We start from the raw sequence: 17,496 nt of genomic DNA, 5'->3' as shown, positions 1-17,496 counted from the left end.
TCCGCCGCGCGCCCTCCGCGCCCCTCCCCCACCGCGGCCGCCGCGCGCGACCCCCACCCCGCGCGAGACCCGACGCGGCGTCCCCTCCGACGTCTAGTCCCCGCGCCCTGCCGCTGCCCAGGGACACGGGAACGCGTCGCACCCCCGCCCCCTGCTTACCTGTGGCTGCCGCCTTGCCGCTGTCCGGGGCGGGAACTTCCACTCCCCCCTCCCAGGTGGATCCGAAATTCTCTACCCACTTCTCCACGCCCTCACGCGGCGGGGTATGTGCTCTCCCAGGGATTAGGCGGAGCGGGGAGAATCTGTGTCACTTAACAGCCAACTGTCCTAGGCTACCGTTTCCTCGGCAGTCAGGGCCGCCACTGGCGGCATGATCTACACCAGGCCGGGGGCGGGGTAGGAGAGGGGGGCAAAACTGAGTAATTGAGCGTGGGGGGTGAAGTTAAGGCGGTCCCTCCGCGCGGGCCGCCGTCCTACGTCACCGCGTTGCTCACGTGACGCGCCGCCATCTTGTGCCGGGTTTCTTCCGAAAGCCTGGCGCACTTCCGGAAGGTGCTACTCCGGTGATAGTTGCCAAAGGTTTCCCGGAGTCGTTTTTCGCTTCAGGAAGTCTGCCTTCATTCCTCCCTCACCTCTGTTTTCGGAGACCCGCGACAGGTTGCTGGCGTCGGAAGGCCGCTCGGTGCGGGGCCGCTCTCATCGATTCGAAGCGTCGTTCTGAGCTCAGCTGCTGCTTGGTCTGGGTTGGGTGATCGGGTCCCGAACGGTCGTCCTTGGCCTTGATCCACACCTCACCTGTCCGGGTCTTGTAGAGAGAAGTGACTTGACGCGTGGAGGTTTGCCCTCCTCATCTTCTCGTAGTTTACCCGGACTCTTTTTCTTTGGTTTTTTTTTGTTTGTTTGTTTGTTTTTGTTTTTTTAACGTCTATTTTTGAGACAGAGACAGAGCATGAACGGGGGAGGGGCAGAGAGAGAGGGAGACACAGAATCGGAAGCAGGCTCCAGGCTCTGAGCCACCAGCCCAGAGCCCGACGCGGGGCTCGAACTCGCGGACCGCGAGATCGTGACCTGAGCTGAAGTCGGACGCTTAACGGACTGAGCCACCCAGGCGCCCCTCCCCGGACTCTTTTTAACCTCACTTGTGTTGAGCTGCATCCTTTATCCCATACGAAACAATTTTCTCCAAAGACTGGTTGCACACGCACCCACGATGCCGGCAGGGTGTTTTGAGCGCCACTTCACGTGGCACCTGAAACGGATTTACCCCAGCTGTTAGAAGGGAGCGTTGTAAAATGTGACGCCGTCGTTTTAATGCATTACAAAAACTTAAAAATATCCTCAAGTGTGTCTCTACCTTTCTGGAGAAGGGGTTATGCATTGTTCTGATTTGTCTCTTTATCCGTTTCCTTGCAAAATACTACTTTATGGCTTTATTGTGATAACAGACAACAAATGATACACCTTTTAGTGTGTGCTTGACAAAAGTCCTGGGATGTTCTGGAGTTTTACTAGTTTGAGATCTCCACGACGTAGGAAACTGATTTAGTGGATAGAGCCCGTCCTGGTTTTGACCTTCAAGACTAGATAATGTGATTTAAAACTCGAGAGTTACTCTGCCAGACACTTCAAAGAGTTCACTAACGTTTCGCTAATGCCTTTCATTCAGCACACATTGTTGACTACCAAAAACAGGTGTCTGCCCTTATTTTAGATTTTTGATTAGGCAAATTACCCAAATCTCTCTAAGCTTATCTTCCTGTTATCAAAATTGGGGAAAATATAATATTCAAGCCTTGTTCCAGAATTGTTCAAAGAACAAAAGGTCATCTACCATAGAAAAGCAAAGTGTCCTGTAAAAGTAAGGAACCATGAAGAGGTTCTCAGACATCAGCCTTTCCTGATTAATAAAACCCAGCGCCCGTCATTCTTGAGTCCAGAATATTAAAGTCTAGAAAGCTGGCTGTAAGTTTACTGTCCTTTTTGTGTTGGCTGTTTCTTCCTTTGAACTCAGAATGCCTAACAAATGCTGATTGGCAAAAGGGGGTGGATGGACTGAAAAAATGTTACCATAAAAACAAACTAAGTTGTACACAAACCTTCAAACTGTGCATGGATGGACTGATCCACTTCAGCTCCTCTTCCACTTGTAAAGCATCTTAAGCTTAGATACTATGTTGTGCAACGTGCCGCTCACAAGTATGTCCACCACACTTGTTTCTCACGGAAGTGCCACCTGCTGTACCTACCACTGCTCTGAACTTTGAGAAATAACTGCAGATGAAGAAAAAAAGAAGGCTTGGGGCGCCTGGGTGGCGCAGTCGGTTAAGCGTCCGACTTCAGCCAGGTCACGATCTCGCGGTCCGTGAGTTCGAGCCCCGCGTCGGGCTCTGGGCTGATGGCTCAGAGCCTGGAGCCTGTTTCCGATTCTGTGTCTCCCTCTCTCTCTGCCCCTCCCCTGTTCATGCTCTGTCTCTCTCTGTCCCAAAAATAAATAAACGTTGAAAAAAAGAAGGCTTGGTTACGCCACACACGGTACTGAGTAGTAAGAATTTATAAACCAGATGGACAGGTCTTTGACTTTAGAAGTCAGGAAGTAAAGTGAAATTTAGAGCCAAAGGCAATTGTCCAAAATAAACTGGTCAGGGGCGCCTGGGTGCCTCAGTCAGTTAAGCGTCCCACTTCAGCTCAGGTTCATGATCTCACAGTTGGTGAGTTCGAGCCCCACATCAGGCTCTGTGCTGACAGCTCAGAGCCTGGAGCCTGCTTCACATTCTGTGTCTCCTCTCTCTGCCCCTCTCTGGCTTACACTCTGTCTCTCTCTCTCTCTCAAAAAGGAAAATGTTAAAGATTTTTTTTGAATGTTGGGTTGCAGTTTAATTTTTTTTTTTTTTTTTTTAGTGTTTTTATTTATTTTTGAGACAGAGAGAGACAGGACATGAGCAGGGGAGGGGCAGAGAGGGAGATACAGAATCCAAAGCAGGCTCTAGGCCCCGAGCTGTCAGCACAGAGCCTGATTCGGGGCTCAAACTCACCATGAGATCGTGACCTGAGCTGAAGTCGCTCACTCGACCGACTGAGCCACCCAGGCGCCCCATAAAATTAAAAATTTTTACATAAACTGGTCAAGCCAGTGGTGGCACCTCTTCAGCTCTTCTGGTGCACTGTTTTCTATTAAAAGGGAGAGACATTATATTAAAGGAGGTGGGTTTAAGTAATACTACCTGTCCTGTAAAGTTTTGTAGATTAAATGAGTTTAATACATATAAAATGAGAGCCACTCCGGGCACACAGGAAACACTAAATAAATGTTGGATATTAATATGGAAAATGCTGCAGTGTAACTATGGAAATTTAGTTAAAAACCATTACGGGGACACACACCTTGAGAAGCTTCATTGGTTAGCAAAAGGATGGAGCTGGAGTAGAGGACTTGAGAGCCATGAAACAGCATTTGGAACAATCCACCTCTCAGAAGGCAGGAATTACAAAAGCTAGTAGATGTAAGCTTTATGGTCTAAGCAATAGGCTTGTTTCTGTCTTCTTTTGTGTTTTGTCCTTTTTCAATACTCAAGGCTAAACACACAGGAAAACCTAACCCCCTGCAGGGGGTTGTCGTTCCTACAACCATACTATTTCAGATAAATCAGCCCTGAAACTGTTTGCTGCTTCATGTTAACTGTGCTTGAACTGAACATCTAGAACTAGTCTGTGAGCCCTGAGAGTGGTGGACAACTATCCCTCTTACTTTTTATGGAAACTTCTCACAGTCAAATCTATCTTACCAATAATGGGCACCTGACCCAAGCTGGCCATCAGAGTCTCCCCTGTGGAATTTGTCTTTGGCCAAAAATTCATCTTTCTCTAGGTAAATGGACCAAACGCTTGGGAGCTCTGTAATGAACCTCTTCCATCTGTGAACAATGCAGAGCTAAGAGAGCGGACCAGTGGCTTTCTAGGCCCCAGTTCTAGAACTTGCCTGAGATACAGCTGCCTGCCACAGCCCTTAGGTTCCACAAGCCATCCTTTGTCCTTGAAATGAATAGCACTTTTCTATTTAAGCTAGTTTACTTTGGTGGCTGTTCTTTCTAGAGTCCTATCTAATACACCTGGGTGCAAGAGAAATAATTTACTTGTGACTTCGTCCCCTTCTCTGCACACCATCACCTTAGTCCACGCTATCATTACGTGGACTATCCTGTGCCCAACATGGGACTTGAACTCATGCCCCTGAGATCAAGAAGCGCGTGCTCTATTGACTGAGCCAGCCAGGTGCCTCAGTAATTCGTTTCTATGTCAGGAGATACGTCAGCGTGCCCCTGATTGCTAGACCTCTGACTCTTCATAGTTTAATTTCCCATCCTCGGGATCTCCTGCAGTTTACCAAGACCTTCAGTGTACCAATTACATCTTGTTCCATCTGTTTCAGAGTAATGTCATATAACATAACCCTGGGATAAAACTATACATGTATATTCTTATCCCTTCTACATGAATGTGAACTCCTTCTGATTCCCCTTTCTAAAAACTTTTAAAACACCAAGGGGTGCCTGGGTGGCTCAGTCGGTTGGGCGTCCGACTTCAGCTCAGCTCATGATCTCACGGTTTGTGAGTTCGAGCCCCGCGTCGGGCTCTGTGTTGACAGCTCGGAGCCTGGAGCCTGCTTCCCATTCTGTGTCTCCCTCTCTCTCTGCCCCTCCCCTGTTCATGCTCTGTCTCTCTCTTATCTTTCAACAATGAACAAACGTTAAAAAGTTTTTTTTAACTTTTCAAACACCGAGATATAATTACCATATAAAATTATATTAGTTTCAGATGTACAACATCATGATTTGATATGTATGTATTGCAAAACAATCACCACAGTAAGTCACAATAGTAGGCATCCATCGTCACGCATAGTTACGATTTTTTTCCTAGTGAGGAGACTGGACTGGAATAGAAAAGGACATATTTGTCAGTCAATGGCTATATACCGTGTACCTGAGACCGTATTAATCTGATCTAGCAAAGGTATCAGACTGGGTACAATGGCTACAGCTGAGGCTACTGTTTGGTTAAGCTTGCCCTGGTAAACTGCCATCCTCCAGGAATCTGTAGAACCAGACTGGTATACACCAGACCAGGGACCATTACCTCTGAATCCTGACACACTTACAGGTGGCACTCATCTCCTCACTACCCCCTGAGATGCAACATTAATACCATTATTGATTTATTATTTGGCTGGGTTAGGTCCGGAGGCTTCTCCGTTTCTGAACTTATGGTTCGATTCCATTGACTGACAGGTCTATCCTTTGGCCGGTACCCTAGCTTTGTAGTAGGTTTTGAGATATGGAAGTGTGAGTACTCCAACTTTGCTCTTTTTCAAAATTGTTTTGACTTTTCTGAATCCCTTGCACTTCCATATGAATTTTAGGATCAGCGTATCCCCTTCTGCAAAATAGGCATCTGGGGTTTGGATAGAGATTGTGTTGAATCTCTAGATCAATCTGCGGAGAATTGCCATCCTAACAATTTAAAAATTTCCAATCCATGAACATGGGGATGACTTTCCATTTTAGATCTTCTCTAGTTTCTTTCAATGCTTTTGTAGTTTTCAGTATGCAAGTTGGTACTTTCATTAAGTTATGATGTATTTTATTCCTTTTGATGTTGTAGAATAGACCAAATAGAATTGGTTTTAAAGTTTTTTAATTTTTTACAGTTGATTTACTTACTTTGAGAGACACAGCACGAGTGGGGGAGGGACACACAGAGAGGGAGAGACAGAGAATCCCAAGCAGGCTCCACACTGTTAGCACAGAGCCCAACGTGGGGCTCAAACTCACCGTAAGATCATGACCCAAGCCAAAATCAAGAATCCAATGTTTAACCAACTGAGCCACCTGGGCACCCCAAATAGAATTGATTTGTATCTATCTACCTATCTATCTATTTATTTATTTATTTGTTTATTTATGGTTTATTTATTTAGTTTGAGAAAGACAGAGACAGTGAGAGCAGGGGAGGGGCAGAGACAGGGGGAAAGACGGAGAATCCCAAGCAGGCTCCAGGCCCTGAGCTGTTAGCACAGAGTCCGACAGGGGGCTTGAACTCACAAAACCGCTAGATCATGACCTGAGACAAAACCAAGAGTCCGATGCTTAACCAACTGAGCCAACTGGGTGCCCCAAATAGAATTGGTATGTATGTATGTAAAGTTTATTTAGTTTGAGAAAGGCAGAGACAGTGTGAGCAGGGGAGGGGCAGAGAGAGAGGGAGACACAGAATCTGAAGCAGGCTCCAGGCTCTGAGCCGTCAGCACAGAGCCTGATGCGGGGCTCGAACTGACAAAACTGGGAGGTCATGTCCTGGGCCAAAACCAAGATGCCAACACTTAACTGACTGAGCCCCTAGAATTGATTTTTAAATTTCTTTTTTAGAATGTTCATTACTAGGAAATGGAAATTAAATAGGTATTTTTTTTTTATTGATCTCGAATTCTGCAACCTTGCTGAACTCATTTTACAATTTGTACGTGTGTAGGATTTTTTAATGCACAAGTCATTTCATTTGTGACTAGAGATAGCTTTAATTCTTCCTATCCAATCTGTATGTCTTTTTTTTCTTTTCTTTTCTTTTTTAGTTTCTGTTTCTCTGCTAGATTCCTTATGTAGGAATTCCTTACCCATTCATTGTGTATACATTTTCCTTTTTTTTTTTCTCAAGATTTTATTTTTAAGTAATCTCTACACCCAGCCTGGGGCTCAAACTTGCAACCCCAAGGTCAAGAGTTGCACGCGCTACCCACTGAGCCTGCCAGGTGACCCTACGCTTCCCTTTAAGTCTCGATATATATGTAATAGCTGATTTAAGCCTTTTGACTGCTAATTACGGTTGGTATCTATTGACTGATTTTCTTAAGTATAGGGCATCCTTTTCTGTTTATTCACATTTCTAGTAGTTTTATTACTGGAATTAATGATATTGCTTTACAGAGTGATTTTTATTTCAGAAGGCAGTTAATTTGAGAGGACTTAATTTCCAATCTTTTTCCTCTGTCATGGACAACGGCCGAAATTCCTGCCTCTTTCCATTTCTAGCTGCTTTTTTGTTTTCCTCCCCCCACAGTCCCCCCCCTCCCCTGGAACTCTGGATTTTTCTCCATATAATTTAGTCATCAGCCAAAGATTTTGACACATCTTATATGCAGATTTGAGAACTCCTACCTTCTGGGGCTCTCTCCCTTCACAGATTTCCCACCTAACTACTCTGACTTCCCTGACAACATGGAACTCTATCCTTTTACACCTTAAGCCAGTAGGCAGTGGTTATCAGTCAAGTTCCTTGGAATTATGGCAATGTCCTCAGACAGAAAAATCACAAACACACAAATGTCACTTATTGCATTTCATCTTTCAGAAGTAGTTACTCTCCCATTTCTGTCTCCTTGTGGTCATTTCCCAGTGCCTTCAAATAGGTTTAAAAAAATATATACATATATGTATGTTTTTTTCAAATTTCAAAAATTCCATCTATGGGAGGATTACTCTAAATTATTCCACTATTATGGAGACTCATGCTATTGATTTTTATGTTTACCACGTATTCAGCAATCTTTTTTTAAAAAATTTTTTTTTAAGTTTATTTATTTTTGAGACAGAGAGAGACAGAGCATGAACGGGGGAGGGTCAGAGAGAGAGGGAGACACAGAATCGGAAGCAGGCTCCAGGCTCTGAGCCATCAGCCCAGAGCCCGATGCGGGGCTCAGCAATCTTATAAACTCCTCTGTTTAGGGGCGCCTGGGTGGCTGAGTCAGTTAAGAGTCCGACTTCAGCTCAGGTCATGATCTCGTGGTCCGTGAGTTCGAGCCCCGCGTCGGGCTCTGGGCTGATGGCTCAGAGCCTGGAGCCTGTTTCCAATTCTGTGTCTCCCTCTCTCTCAGCCCCTCCCCCGTTCATGCTCTGTCTCTCTCTGTCTCAAAAAAAAAAAAAAAAAAAAAAAAAAAAACCAAAAACAAAAAACAAAACTCCTCTGTTTATAAATGCGTAGATCCTCTTATATTTTCTACATAGACTAGCGTATCATCTCCAAATGTTTTTTTTCCTTTATATCCCATTCATATAGCTCATTTCTTTCTCCCTAATTACGGTAGCCATAATCTCAAGTGCAACGGCTGAGTGGAAAGTGAGCATCCTCATCACAATTTTGCCTTTCATAGTAGTGCTTCTGAAGTGCCATCGGTAAGTATTCTTTTTAACTATAGGTTTCTGATAGATGTTCTATCACTTCAAGAAGTCTCCTATTCCTTGCTTGTTGGATTTTTTTTTCATTAGTCAACGTTGACGTTTATCGTGTTTCCCCTCAATCTATTGAGAGAGATGGTCATAGAGTTTTCACCTTTAAGCTGTTGCTAAGATTTCTTCTATAAATAGGATTTTTCTAATATTGAACTATCCCTGTTCTGACCCTCTTTAAAACCCATCTGTTATTTCTTACCCACTACTGGGTTTTGCTTGCTGGGGTGGAATATTGTTTTTCCAATGCAGTTGTCTTCACATGCGTCCACCGAAGTCTCTCCTAACCCACGTGCTTTTTTTGCAGTGTGACTTTGCCTCTCAAGACGTAGAGTCCTCTCCCTTGAATCTGGGCTGGGCAGTGGAATGCAGCCAAAGTGGTGTATGACCTCCAAGAGTGGATGAGAAGTTTACAGCCTAACCTGCTCTTGCCCCTGATGTCTCCTTTGAGAATCCAGCTGCTCGCTCCGAGAATCCCAAGCTAGGAGGAGAGGCTACACTGAAGTAAGTGCTTTGGGCAACAGTCCAGCTGAGCCTAGTCTTCGTTATCAGAGCCTGGGCTTCAGATGTGAGTAAAGATGCCTGGATGATTCCAGCTCCAGGCTGTTCCAATCACCTCCAGACATTGGAGCTTTTGCAGCCAAGCCCAGACATTTTGGAGTTGAGATGTCATTCCTGCTATACTTTGCCCAGTTCCTGATGCATAGAGTAGATAGGTATGACTGTTTTAGGCCACTGAATTGGAGTGGTGTATTACATAGCGACCGAAACAGATTTTATTTATAATTTTCATCTTTTCATGGGTGAGACTGATTTATTTGAAAACTGCCTTCGTCTGGTTTTGGTATCAAGAGGAGTTGGGATGGCTTTTTCTATGTGAAACAGGGATTCTCTGCCTTGTGAATTTGTTAAAATTCAGATTCTCTTATTCTTGAATTTTCTATAGTTTATAGAAAATTATCCATTTCTTTCTTTTCTTTTCTTTTTTTCCAAAAGCACTATTTTTTTTTTTTTTTTTTTATTTATACAGAGTCCTAACCACTTCAGTGGCGGGAGGAGTGGGAGAGGTTCCTTTTTCAATCCAGGGGCCTCCATAATGTTGGTCTGTTGTTACCAAACACACAGGCAAGCGGCGTCGTGGATTTGGTAAACTAACTACATACAATGTTTAGTCTCTCTCTGCTAGAGCAACAAGGTGAGTATCAATCTCTGCTTCTGTAAGAATCCTGAATTTAGGATTTTCAACTGTCACCACTCCGACTTCTATTTCTGAAGGTTTGCAATCAATTGATAGACCAGTAGACAGGCGTGTAATTGTAGTTCCCACTGTGTTCAAATGTCCAATCAAATTTCTTGTTGACTCTTTTTTCAAGGAAGCTGGTTGATTCCGTTTGTTTAACTCCTGCTGCAGTGGCTTTAAACCCACAGTAGTAACCCGCAGGATCACACTTGTACACCTGAGGGTCTTGTTCTTCATCTACACCAATTAAAATCATACACCAACCAAGAGGCCTCATTTCAGCATTCTGTGTGTAGACCTGAGAAATAGCAGCAATTCTTTGGCACCGCGTGTCCACAGGCATCTCATAGCCATACCTGTACTTCCAGTTAGCTGCCTCATAGCGTGCCCTCTGTACCTGGGATCTGCTGTCCGCTGTCATTCCTGTCATCACACAGCCAATGTTTTCAGTGATCTTGAAGAAGTGAGTCACTGTGCTAGGATCCAATAACTTGTCAGGTACTTTCTTCTGTGTGGCAATTACTGCCCGGTCTTTCCCTCTGACAGCTACTGATGTAAGGCCACCCTGGTTAATAGCCTTAAAAGCATATTCTACTTGGTAGAGCCGGCCCTCGGGTGAAAAAATGGTAACGTGGCGATCAAACCCAGCGCTCGAACCACGGGATATGTTGGCGCACCCGCCATTTCAAGCACTGTCTCTGAGCCCCCCGAAAATGATCCATTTCATTTAAAATTCAAGTTTACGGCCAAATTATAATAACCCCTTAAGATTAAAAAAAAATACCAGAGTTGTAGTTATATTTTTTGTTTCCTACTAGTTGTGTGTGTGCAAATATTATTGACATTTTATTAGGTTATTTTTAAGAAATCAAATTCTTGAACCGTATTTCCCTTGTTTTCTATTTATTAATTTGTTTTCCTCCTTATTTCCTTCCATCTTAGAGGGTCTTTTCCTTTGTTTAGTTGAATACAACTTAGTGTTTGTTTCTTAATAAATGGAGTTAATATAAATTTCCCTTAGATCTGCTTCTTAGGAATTCCCATTATTTGCAGATTCCATGTTGTGTTGCCAGCTGTGTCATACTTATTCATAGAAATGATCTCAGAAAGGAGTGTTCACCTTCATAGGCTGAGAACGGAGATTCGGAGAAGTGAATGAGGTCATTTGACCTCTATCAACTTCCTACTATCAGAATCTTGCCTCTACCCTTGTAGGGGGGTGGGAAATGCTTCCTCCCCTCAAAGGCTAATCCTTCTACCCATACTCTGAATCCCTGCCCCTCCTGCTTTCTCAATGGCCTTGCTTTGTCTTATCCTTCATTGCGGTATTTGGAACTGACTTTCCTTTCTACTGACTCTTTTCCCCTGATGCAGGAATATTTTATTTCCTCCATCTTTAAAAAAAATTTTTTTTTAACATTTCTTTATTTTTGAGACAGAGCATGAACGGGGGAGGGGCAGAGAGAGAGGGAGACACAGAATCGGAAACAGGCTCCAGGCTCTGAGCCATCAGCCCAGAGCCCGACGCGGGGCTCGAACTCACGGACCGCGAGATCGTGACCTGAGCTGAAGTCGGACTCTCAACCGACTGAGCCACCCAGGCGCCTCTCCTCCATCTTTTTTAAAACAGCCTCCCGTGATTCCTACACACCTCTTTGAACTACTGTTCCCTCTTTCCTTCCTGTGGGCAGAAACTTCTGGGAAGAGTAGCCTTCGTTCAGTCATACTTCCCTCCTCTCCTGAGCCAGTTTTCTGGCTTCTGCCCCCAACGGCGGCAAGTGAAACTGCGAAGACCAAGGTCACTGGTGACTGCTCCGTTGCCAGATAGAGCACATGCTAGTCAATTCAGGTTTTACTCGGCTTCGTTGTAGCTTTTGGCATTGCTGACCACTCCCTCTTTGAAACTCTTCCCTACGACTTCTTTGCCCATGTTCTTTCTTGGTTTTGCTCTCTCTCCAGAGATTGGCTCTCCCTTCTTCCTCTGCCCGTCTTCGTAGTTGTTGTTTCCCATAGCTCCATTACCGACCCTTTTCTCCCTCCACATGATCTTTCTTGGCAATACCGTCCACTTCCCCGGCTTCAACTACCACTTTTAAACGGATGTCCTCCAAGTATCTAGTTCATGGTCACAGCTCTCCTGAGGCAGAGACCTCATGTTCAGCTGCCTGTTGGACCGCTCCGCTTGCATGTGCCGCAGCACCCTCAAACGAATATGACCAAAATGGAACACCGTCTTTTTCCAGACATCTATTCCTTCCCTTTTGTTCCCCACCTTGGTAAATGGCCCCACATCTACCTGACTCCCCAAGTCGGAAACCCAGGAGTTGTTTTGGATTCCTCCTTCCTTACCTGAAATGCCCAGCAGTTGAAATCTTACCTTCTCCCAAGTTTGCATGTGTTGCCTCTTGTCTCCGTCCCGTCACCGCCTTCGTTGAAGTCCTCTGGCTCGATCACCGCAGTTCCCGCAAAGGCCTCCTGACTGGTCTCCCCGCCTTGGGTCTTACCTGGCTTTCCCTACGCACATGAATCCATTTTCTACATGACCACCCACCAGCATAATTTCCTAGGTTGCAAATCTGAGCATGTTATCCCCTTGCTATCAATCCCTCACTGGCGCTCTTTAACTCCCTGGATAAAAGTCCAAAGTTCCTAGCATGATACCCAAGGCCCTTGGTGATCTTGCCTTGGATCAAGCCCCCATGGATAACGATCTGTAACTTTTCCCCCTTCAAACCCTCCATCCTAATAACGAATTGTAGCTCCCAGAGAATGCAACTCTGCCTTTCTGCTTTGTTGTCTTTATCTGGCTGTCTCATCCTTCAAAACTCAGTTCAGGGGTTACCTCCATCAGCATGTATATTCCTCATTATTCTCCCTCATCATTGGGTTGGGTGCCTGTCCTACCTGTTCCCACTGTCCACCTCTACTCATAACCCTTAATATATTGTACTGTTTTCCTGTATCCCCTCCAAAGCAGGGACTTAATTTTCTCTAACTTCGGTTCTTATTGCAGTGCCTTGGGCCTAATGGGTAGGCCTTCAATAAATTAATGTTAGGTGAAAGAATGTTCCCAGCTGCCTAAACAGCTTGGATAATCGTTCAAGGACCAGTTTTAGTGTTGGAGAACATGCACAATTTGATGGGCTCCTATCAAGTTTCTTGAAACCAAGAAATGAAGAGCAAATGACTTACTGCTTTAGTAAAGGCTGAAATCCAGCCCCATCACACATGAGGAAAAAAAAAATACAATTTATGATCCATAGTTTAAAACTAACCAAATGCCACATGGGTAGGAGGAAAACTAAACTTTAATTTTTCCTGAAAAAGGCTTCTTAGTTTTCAAAATGACTCCCTTTTGTTCCTTGATCTGTCTTCCGGTAACAGCAGTGATTTGCAGTAACTTTGGATCTCTGTGTTCATTTTCCTTAGACCACTCCAGCTCTCTGTAGGTTTTGCTACCTGAAGTTAAATTTAAGATGTATCACTTCCAATTTATCCATCCTCCCAATGTGTGAAGCATTAAACACAATCAGGCATCAATATTTATTAACACAAGACAAAGGAAACACATTCAATGAGTTAATAGAACACTGTCCAGCCAGATGTTAAATTTAAAAATGTATATCTAGTCTAATTTCAAATAAATAAAAAAACTTTATACATAATTACACAGTACTATAGTTTGAATTTGACACTGGTAAATACCTTGACAGAAAGTAAACAAAACATCATTTAGGACTAAAAAATTATTCTCATATCTTTACACTCTCTTCCTGTGGACAAATAACATGGCCCATCTACATATACCTAAACCGGAAATGTTATTATGAATGATAAAGAAAAGGCCTGTTGTGTATCTGGAGTAGTGCAGCTTCTTGCTCCAAATACTCTTGCTTTTACATCAGAGCAGACAACGAAAACAACAACACTAAGGCATAGGTCATGTTGGAGTTTGAGGGTGAGGTGATAACTCCTCATTGCTTTAGTCTAAAAGATTGCTGCGTATTCAAGGAAAGTAATTTATTTGGCCAAGATATTGAGCACCATGCCTGGGGCAGAGACCTTAACAAAAAACCTAAGGCCTCAGGCCCTTTGTTGATTCAACAAAAGCATTAAGCAAGCACTGCTCAGGGACTAAAGACAGGAGAAACACTCGGATTACCAACAGACAGGCAATGGTCCCTAAACAGCCCGAGGCAGCACAACTTCAGGAGGAAAGGACTTGGTGGTTGTGGCGGTCTGGACCGGGGCCCTTTGTGAGGCAGGAAGTAAATAAAGGCTGTGGATTCACACTGATGCCCGCTGGCATGCCGGTCATTCCCAGGGTCTCACTGATGCAGGAGATGACATTTGTGCAGCTCTAAGAATCCCTTGGGCTTAGGAATTTTCCTGAGGCAGCCCCTTCCTGATCTACCTCAATTACTTCTGCTGAGAGGCAGAAAGAGGTTCAAAGGCTTTAAGATGAATGGATTTCTCTTAACTGGAATGGGGCCTTGCTATTAATCTAGTTTTCTTTTTCACAGGCGTAAACACCCAGACAGAATGTGTTCCAGAGTTTTGGCTAGGCTGTTTCTATCAATAATGGCCTTTTGGGTCTGTCCTAAGACCTTCTACCCCAAAGGTTCTACTTGACGTGGAAAGAGCACAAGCATTGCGTCTTCAAGAGGGAGTTTTCTTATTCAAGTCTGTAACAGACCAGGCATTAAATCTGCAGATGACCCCACAAACACCTCTAGGCTAATGACTGGACTCTCTTCCCCTTCCAGAGGACACTTCACCACAGTTACTAATGAAGTTCCCAAAGACACAGCTCAGCTTTCTTTCTTCCACTAGCATATTCTGGCTTTGAGGGATAGGCAAAAGATCAATAAAGCAGCCACGAGGCAGAGAGCAAAAACTAGAGATAAAGCAGAGGTCTGAGGAACTACAAATCCAGATAATCAGATCCTAAGTAACTGGGAGTTGACCATACTCTGAGAGGAATGGAGTATCTTATTTGAAAGAATGAGTACAGAGCACTTCTGTCCAATATCGTAGCCACTGGCCGCATGTGGCTACCGAAAACTGGAAGTATGGGTAGTCCGAATTGAAATGTGCTTAATACACACTGGATTTCAAAGACTTAATAGGAAACAAAGAAAATAAAATATCTCACTTTTCATCCTGATTCCACATGGAGATTATACTATTTTTGATATACCGGGTTACAAAAATATATTAAAATCAATTTCGCTGGTTTCTTTTACTTTTTAAAACGTGATTACTAGAACATTTAAAATGACAGATGTGGCTCCCATTATAATTCTAGCAGACACCCACAGTTGTATAGTGACAATTTTCACAGCAACCCAAAGGATAATACTCTGCCTATTTTTCTCTTAGAACTTGTGGATTATGGAGATAGAACTCTTTAATCTTCAGAAATCCCCTGCTTTGTTTAGTGAGTTACTGAAAACTACTTTAGGTGAAAATTACTTTCCAAATAAGCGAGCTGTTTTTTTCCGCAAACCGAACCGTAGCTAGTCTACTGGGCTTTCTTGTCCCAGCGTAAGTGCTTTTTTTTGTACATCTTAGAACCTCTTCCGTCATGTGTAAACTAATTTCATCCAAAATGTCAAAAAAGAGATCTGGAACTGGAACATGCCTTGGGGTCTGCCCTCAGTGGAGAAAGAACTGGGAGGAAAAGAGGCTTGTGTAAAAGGGAGGCAAGAAAGTGGCTTTGAGCCACGAGACTGAGGGCAGCCCCTGGGAGTGCCACCATGGTGAAGGGTCTGGGCTTTGCATTATAAACCTTATTTTCAGGGTAATTACAAGTCTTAAAAATTGTTTAAAAACATATTTAGTTTACATGATGTTACAGTGGGGTAAATAATATGTATTATTAAAATAGTCTAAATAAATATTTACACAATAGACCAGAGTGGGTCAAAGAGAACCATTCTGATTTAACAAGTTAACTCTGTTCACTTGGAGCTTTTTTTTTTTAAATTCTTAAAAATATTTCTGTAAGAAAAAAATAATAAAATTCAACTATATTCAAATACATGAAGTATCAGACCAAAGAAAGGAAACCGAGCCAGAGGCCAAATTCAGTCCCATGCTCAGTCCACTTGGCCTGGGCACCACAGTTATTTCAAAAGAGTTTCTTGCACACATCAGACTTCCCCTATTTCAGCGTAAGCCTAGCTATCTTGGCAACCCGAATCAGTCAGTTTTGAGATACGGAGTTATGTCGCCTTTGCGGTTTCACGTGACTGTCGATCCCAGTGCCTTCCCAGCCTGTCATTCTTGTTCCTAAAATCCCTGCCCTCATGAACTGGAAGAACAGAGGACGCTTTTCAGTTTTCAGAAAAGAGAAGCTATATGTATAAACTGTAGACGCAGTTGACAATGGGCCTGGAAAAAGAGGAAATCCTAAATTCTTACATCGTCACTCGAAATTTGAAACACAGTTTCAACACTGGGGGCCACAGTGAGTTATCGTGGTTCCTTAGCATAGGGTGGGATCTAATGAAGCTTAGCCTTTTCATTAACATTTTGATTTTTAAACTGAGATTTTCAGCTTGTAGGAACAGGTTGAGTTCTTAAAAGCTTAAGCCGATTCTGGGAATGCAAGCTTTGAAAACAAACAGAGGCAGCTTTAGTTTATAAAACACATCAGCCAACAGAGACATAGTACAATGTGCAGCAAAACCTGTGATCGATTTGCACTTTTTAGTTACCTATTCAATTACACTGCATTAAGAGAACACTGAGATGCTCTCCAAGGAGAAATGTTTCTACTTTAGTTGTTAGGACTATACAAGCCAATGTGTCAGTTTTTTAGCTGAATTGTGTCTTCTTATTTACATGTTTAAAACACTGGTCAAAATGTTTTCCTGTCAAGAAGTATATATATAGAGTAACTCTCATATTCAGTGGGTTATATCTGATTTGCTTATGGGTCAGCGGAAAGTAAGCTGAGTATCCGTGTTAACAAAACCCGCAGAACGTCCAGCTACGGTAAAACAGCAGAATACAGTACAGAGCGGGGAGCTGTGGAACTCCGACTACCCCCTTCGTGTGAATTCATTAAACTCCCTTACAAAATTCTAAAACAGCATTAGATAAAAATACAAGTATTTACAACAGATGAAAAAAATGCAACATGCATGTAATTGCTTTAGTAACGTGCTGCTCACGCTATGTCAAAGCTCATGACTAATGGGCTGTTAACATTTTTTTCATTTGCTACCACACAACTGCCTTTGCCTGTGTGTCCTGTGACTGTGGAATCCCACAGGATGAGATGAAGGGTATAATGTAACCATCTCAGCTTATTTCACATCATTTGAAAGCTTGCTCCTAGTCGCCGGTCTTTGGTCCTTGTGGTTTTTCAGGACGGCCCCCTGCAAGCCCCACAAGGCGGGTTACATGTTATAAGCCACGTAGATGGGGTCTAACTGGTCAGCCAGGAAGCTGTCCCGGAGGTGCATCCTCTGCTTCTCTCCTCTGGAGTTGATGGGGATAACACCTGGGTCCACCACAACCACGACGCCAACGATGAGGTAATGCTCTTCCAGGACCACATTTGTCACTAAAGGAACCAGATCTAGGGCTTCCTGTTCAGAGCCACACAGTTCTACGACCACCACGAGCAAGTTGGTCCACGTGAACACGGCACTGAAATTCCAAGGACATTCAGTTAACCTGTCAGTCCATTTACCAGTCATCTTTTATAGTACCTGCCCAAAACCTGTCCCCGTTTCCCTGAGGATTGCCTTCTCTCTTGGATCCAACCAGAAGGCTGGCAGCCATGTCTGTAATATATGGCCTTGCCCCTGTGATCACAGTAGATCAGCTGAGCCATCCACAATCTCTTGGGGGTTTGGAAATGAGATTGGAAGTTGGTCAGCTGGTCACGTGAACTGGCCACATGTGAAAGGTCTGCGGTAGCCAGGTGTCCAAAGAAGCATAGGGAACGGCTCTTCAGGGGGGAGA

The 17,496-nt window shown here is 43.8% G+C and overlaps 2 protein-coding genes, 1 long non-coding RNA gene and 1 pseudogene across 9 annotated transcripts in view; 1 reads left to right on the top strand and 3 right to left on the bottom strand.

Annotated features, from left to right (window-relative positions):
* The window catches only part of ATF1 (activating transcription factor 1), a 116,813-nt gene extending 116,514 nt beyond the window's left edge, over positions 1-299 (bottom strand). For both annotated transcript variants that reach the window (XM_045061784.1, XM_045061789.1), the window contains exon 1: positions 160-299. The gene's annotated coding sequence lies outside the window, so the exon portion shown is untranslated. The remainder of the gene's footprint in view (positions 1-159) is intronic.
* Positions 125-14,683, top strand: LOC123386596. Its single transcript, XR_006600710.1, has 4 exons — positions 125-263; positions 8,135-8,222; positions 8,584-8,780; positions 14,040-14,683. It is a non-coding gene; the product is annotated as an uncharacterized LOC123386596 (long non-coding RNA).
* LOC101094433 lies at positions 9,298-10,945 on the bottom strand (annotated as a pseudogene).
* Positions 13,046-17,496, bottom strand: part of DIP2B (disco interacting protein 2 homolog B) — a 226,977-nt gene continuing 222,526 nt past the window's right edge. For all 6 annotated transcript variants that reach the window (XM_023257044.2, XM_023257045.2, XM_045061779.1 and 3 more), the window contains one exon: positions 13,046-17,178. In XM_023257044.2, the coding sequence (XP_023112812.1) occupies positions 16,926-17,178 (253 nt within the window). In that variant the 3' untranslated portion in view covers positions 13,046-16,925. The remainder of the gene's footprint in view (positions 17,179-17,496) is intronic.

This window comes from Felis catus, chromosome B4 (assembly GCF_018350175.1).
Source record: "Felis catus isolate Fca126 chromosome B4, F.catus_Fca126_mat1.0, whole genome shotgun sequence".
Taxonomy (NCBI): Eukaryota; Metazoa; Chordata; class Mammalia; order Carnivora; family Felidae; genus Felis; species Felis catus.
Note: the sequence above shows the minus strand (reverse complement) of the source record. Positions and strands in the feature narration are given on the sequence as shown.